Source organism: Lupinus angustifolius, unplaced genomic scaffold (genome assembly GCF_001865875.1).
Source record: "Lupinus angustifolius cultivar Tanjil unplaced genomic scaffold, LupAngTanjil_v1.0 Scaffold_131_2, whole genome shotgun sequence".
In the NCBI taxonomy this organism is placed as follows: domain Eukaryota; kingdom Viridiplantae; phylum Streptophyta; class Magnoliopsida; order Fabales; family Fabaceae; genus Lupinus; species Lupinus angustifolius.
In genome coordinates this window covers 49,022-54,708 of record NW_017725220.1, presented here as the reverse complement: position 1 = coordinate 54,708, position 5,687 = coordinate 49,022, and the positions used below count along the sequence as shown (strand labels likewise).

At 36.9% G+C, this 5,687-nt stretch overlaps 1 protein-coding gene across 1 annotated transcript; it reads left to right on the top strand.

Moving 5' to 3' along the window:
- The first annotated feature begins 211 nt into the window (after nt 1-211).
- On the top strand, nt 212-3,465 carry LOC109340025 (ruvB-like 2). The gene is made up of 2 exons (XM_019577584.1): nt 212-1,067; nt 2,644-3,465. Exons 1-2 carry the CDS (start codon nt 319-321, stop codon nt 3,290-3,292), a joined length of 1,398 nt encoding a protein of 465 aa, XP_019433129.1. The 5' UTR covers nt 212-318; the 3' UTR covers nt 3,293-3,465.
- The last annotated feature ends 2,222 nt before the right edge of the window (nt 3,466-5,687 follow it).

Below are 5,687 nucleotides of genomic sequence, written 5' to 3'. Positions count from 1 at the left end.
TAACCACTATTGATTTATATTACTTTTATTTGAGAGTCAATAGTGATTAATAAATTACTATCAGTATATACGTATTAAATCCAAAGTAAATTTGCAGGAGCATGGCCAAAAATTTATATCATTAAAATATATTAACTTTTCATTACATTTTCAATACATAAAGCAGTACAATCGAAATTGTTAAGGCTCAAAGTTGTGTGTTTTATGACATTTATACTGAAGCAGCGAAGTAGCAATACGTTATTAGCAGAGCGCTCTCAAAACCCTAAAACCCCCTCTCTTTTCAAAACCCATCCTCCACCACCGTCACCGCTACCAATGGCGGAGCTGAAGCTCTCCGAGAGCCGCGACCTTACTCGAATAGAGCGCATAGGCGCTCACTCCCACATCCGTGGCCTAGGCCTCGACTCCACTTTGGAGCCCCGCGACGTCTCCGAGGGCATGGTTGGCCAAACCTCAGCCCGCAAGGCCGCCGGCGTCATCCTTCAAATGATCAAAGACGGCAAGATAGCCGGACGCGCCGTCCTCATCGCCGGCCAGCCGGGGACAGGAAAAACCGCCATCGCCATGGGAATGGCGAAGTCCCTCGGCCTCGAAACCCCCTTCGCGATGATTGCCGGAAGTGAGCTCTTCTCCCTGGAGATGTCGAAAACCGAAGCCCTCACCCAAGCGTTCCGCAAGGCAATTGGGGTTAGAATCAAGGAGGAAACCGAAGTCATCGAGGGCGAGGTTGTTGAGGTTCAGATTGACCGCCCTTCGGCCTCTGGGGCTGCCTCGAAGTCCGGGAAATTGACGCTGAAGACGACAGAGATGGAGACCGTGTATGACCTGGGGGCCAAGATGATTGAGGCGCTGGGGAAGGAGAAGGTGAGTAGTGGGGATGTGATTGCGATCGATAAGGCGTCCGGGAAGATTACGAAGCTGGGGAGGTCGTTTTCTAGGTCGAGGGATTTTGATGCTATGGGACCGCAGGTGAAATTCGTGCAGTGCCCGGATGGGGAGCTGCAGAAAAGGAAGGAGGTGGTGCATTGTGTTACTCTTCATGAGATTGATGTTATTAATAGCAGGTGAGTGAGAATGATATGGTCTCTTTGGATGTGTTTGGAACCATTTGCAAAATTGTGCTTTGATTAGTTTGGTTCTGAAAACTGAGTTGTGGCTGTTAGAAATCTAAATAACTTCGACATGTGTTTATCAAATTGACCTTAAGAGGGACTGTGAAGTTTTGACGAGTAATAGTAGTAGTTAAAAACCCGAACTGAGTTTTCATGAGTGGAGTAATTAACATTTAACTTTTTTATTACATGCCAAACATTTAAACAACAAAAATTCAAATTGAGATTTGACCTTCCAGACTAGGTTTGAGGTCTGAACAGTTTGCCAAACCCACAATTTGTTGATGTAAATGTTTTGGTTTTTGTGCCCTGTTATTTGGTTGTCTACGAGCATTTGGTGATTAATTCAGTGACTGATGTTGTCATGATTCAGACATTCAGTTAACTTGTGAATCAGAATTGCTATTAGGCAATACTGGTTTATAGGCGAGAAGTTTCCTGTTATTTTTGCCTAAAATTTAATATTGTAGTTTGCATGTCGTAGTGTAAGTAATTAACTGTAATCTAGGTAATGGCCAAATCGTGTTAAAGTTGATGAATTGGCTTAGTATTATTTACTTAATTTGTAAATGTTGTTATGGGGCAATGCTGGTTTTACCGGGATAAGTTGTGTTCCATGGGTACTCCGAAGTTGGTGATGTACTCGTATCGAGTACATAATGTAATTTGTTTCAAAATTGTGTCATTTTGATCTGGAAACTTCGGATTTTCCCCAATTTTCTATGTAGTTATGTCATAATACTTAACGAGTTACATGTTTTGTCTCTCATCTTCACATTGCAGTCGGAGCATGTATACCTTATCCATGCAACGTACTCGTGCTGACTTTGATCCAATGCCTCTCATATCCCCTACTATTGCTGACTTTGATCTGTTGTACACTTGTACCTAATTATATTGGCATACCCACACTATAGATTTTTTAAAATGTCATATCTTGTACATGGATCTGTATCACGTACACTTTCCCTACCTGTAATCAGACATCATAGGAGCATGTATACCTTATCCATGCAATGTACTCGTACTCTAGTTTGTGAGAAATTGATGAACCTCGTACTTGATAGTACCCGTGTAGGTGTAACATGGAGGGATAAGTTTAATGTTTTGAACCTGATATTTCGCTTTGCAAGTGATAGTTGGAGTAATTAACTAGAATCTAGGCATTGGCATGGTGCAGAATTGGAATGTAAACTTATTGAGGGAGGCCTTGTCTAGTATTGGAAAGTAAGTCTACATCGCTTGCTCTTTGTCTTCGGAATGGTTTAAATACTTGTTGGCTACTCCCATCGTAACCAACTGGTTTTGAGATGGGCTTTTAACATGTTATTAAAGTCACAGCCCAACATGTACCAAAAGATGCCCTTTCATAGTTGATGATCTTAGTGCCCATTTTCTATGGAGGTGTCTAACTTCCTAGCATGACATTGTGTAGTTTCTTACCTCCTTAGTCCTTAGTTAGTGAAGGTGGTTCACTTTTACATTGTTACCTCTTCCTATCATCTAATTCTGTTATCTTAAATTTCAGAACACAGGGATTTCTAGCACTTTTCACTGGTGATACAGGTGAGATCCGCGCAGAAGTCAGAGAACAAATTGACACCAAAGTAGCAGAGTGGAGAGAGGAAGGAAAGGCAGAGATTGTGCCAGGTGTCCTTTTCATTGATGAGGTGCACATGCTTGACATTGAGTGCTTTTCATTCCTCAATCGGGCTCTTGAGAACGAGATGGCTCCCATATTAGTTGTTGCTACCAACAGAGGCATTACAACTATTCGAGGCACAAATTACAAATCCCCACATGGTATTCCCATTGATCTTCTTGATCGTCTCCTCATCATCTCTACTCAGCCTTATACCGAGGATGAAATTCGCAAGATTCTGGATATCAGATCCCAAGAGGAAGATGTAGAAATGTCCGATGGTGCAAAGCATTTGTTAACCAAAATAGGTGTAGAAACATCACTGAGATATGCTATCCACCTCATCACGGCAGCTGCATTGGCATGCCAAAAGCGAAAGGCGAAGGTTGTGGAGTTGGAGGATATAAATCGGGTTTACCATCTGTTTTTAGATGTCAAAAGATCAACACAGTACCTGATGGAGTATCAAAACCAGTACATGTTCAGTGAGACGGGAGAAGTTGATGAAGATGATATAAATGCTATGGTCTCATGAAATCCAGTTTGAGTTTGTAATTATCTAGCAAGTCTTTATTTATTTATGTTGCAGCAATTTATTCCATGATCTGGTGGATCAATGCAATTGACTTATGTTTGAATATGGATCACAAGAAGTTCTGTTCTTGAGCTAGTAACTCTGCATGTTAAGAGGCTGCACTGTATTTGTTACGTTCACGCTGAAGTTTTTCCTTTTTTTAGGACGAAAGTAACTAGCATGGTTATAAATACCGGTTCACCCAGGAACCTGTCCCATATTGGTATGATATGATAACTATACTAGACATGCTATTAGATAGGTCAAAATTGGAAAATAGCTGTCAAAATCGGAGAAACTATGTACTATACCTATCAAAACCTATTTGCATATTTTTTTGGTATTACTAAGGGTATCTCCCACCTTCTTGGGTAAGGAATAAATCCTTTTTGGGGTTCGTAGGTGTCCCTCCCAACAAGTGTCACTCTCAGGAATAATCTGTTTGCATATGAAAATGAATCATAATTTTTAAAATGACATATTAATATAACTTAGTAGCCTATTTTATAAATCTATTATAAATATATGACTAATTGGTATGTGTTTATTAGGAAATCATTGTACTATTATATCTGTACTTTGAGGTGAGAGTGGCTATACTCTGAAGGAAACAAACAGTGCCTATTTATTTAAACTTTTATGCATTTTAATTTGCTGGCCAATTTTATGAGAATTAGAGTGTTATGGTCGAACAGCTAATTGACTTGAAAACGGTTTTGGTTTGCAGTCTTAACCGAATCATGGGTTAAAGACCGTTTTGAACTGGAGAAATTCTGGTCTGACCGTGTTAAACCCGGTTAAATTGCAATAACTCGGAAAGTAAATCGAATGGTTCAAATAATTTTAAAAAATGAAATAACACTCTAATATTTTATTTTGCTTCAGTCCGAAAAAAGATGGAGAGATATTATTTTAATATAATTATATATAATTATTAATTATATAAAACTTTGCATTCGTATATAATTATATATTATAAATAATTATTAATTATATATAAAATTATATGGTATGACCGGACTATTTAAACTGGATAAACCTAATATGAGACATCTTTTGGTTTGATATCTAACTCAGATTTCACAATATTGATCGTGGGTGCATTATAAGGTTTTTGTCATTGTTCATGTCATCTACTAAGAGTAGGAGTTAAGGGTGGAAATAGGCTAGGCTAAGCCAAACTTTGCCTTAATCATGCCTAACGTATATAACATATAGGAGCATAGGCATGACATGTTAGTCTGTTTAAAACAATTTTCAAAGGTATGGTCTGTTTAAAAGTATGGTCTGACCTGTTAGCCTGTTTAAAAGCCTATTATATTATATGCTCATGAAATAGGCTATCATCTCTACATTTTAATAGGCTCATATGCTTATTTTTAGTTAGGCACATCTAATTCTAATAATTAAATTATATTTTTATATTAATATTACAATAATAATATTGCTTATATTAAAATAGTATAATTTCAACATTTTATATAATATAACTAAATAAGTCGGTCTGTTAGGCTTAATAGGCCGTTTAGGTGACCTAAAGTCTGACCTGTTAAGCTAAATAAGCTTTTTAGAAAGTCTGAGCCTGACCTGTTCGTGAAAAAAGTCTAGAATGACCTAGCCTGTTATAGGTCAGGTAATAGGCCCCTGATAGGCGGTCTGACCTGTTTCCACCATTAGTAGGAGTATATATATTTGTTCAATTTTAAAATATATAATCTATTATATATTATATTCATATATATAATAAGAGGATGAATTTGTTACACCCAAGTTAAGTTACTCAATCTTAGCCATTTATTTTTTTAAATCAAACGGATCAAATGAGTGAGTGCAATAAATTATTTAAGATTTTTTTTCTCTCTCATCATTTATTACACTCATCCATTTGGTCCGTTGAATTTAAGAAAATGAATGACTGAGATAAAGTGTAACTTAACTTGGGTGTAAACGTATCCATTTTCATATAATAATTATAAAATATGTACATATACATCCAAATATCTATATATAAATATATAATCAAGTTAAATCATAAAATTTAATTAGTTGAATTGTATTTAAGTCATGTTTATTTAATAAGTCTAAATTTTATATCAAGTTTAACTCATTAAACTAAGTTTATCATGTTGAATAATTAGCTGAGTTTCAATCCTAAAAGTGCTATAGACACTCAAACTATCGTTTGAGTCGATAGTTGCATGGATATGCTAAAAAAATCCACCCAGTTTTGAAAATGCCTTTACCTTACCCATATTAAACTATAATTTTTCTGCAAGATTGTACTATAATTACTCAATAGCTCATTTTCCCTTGTCAGTTCATCTACTTCCCCAATTCTCCATATGTTTGTGGGAAA

Bases quoted from the DNA above. Each gene is read 5' to 3' on its own strand.
- LOC109340025 (XM_019577584.1), top strand. From the start codon at position 319: ATGGCGGAGCTGAAGCTCTCCGAGAGCCGCGACCTTACTCGAATAGAG. The intron at 1,068-2,643 runs GTGAGTGAGAAT...CTTAAATTTCAG, and splicing joins ATTGATGTTATTAATAGCAG to AACACAGGGATTTCTAGCAC.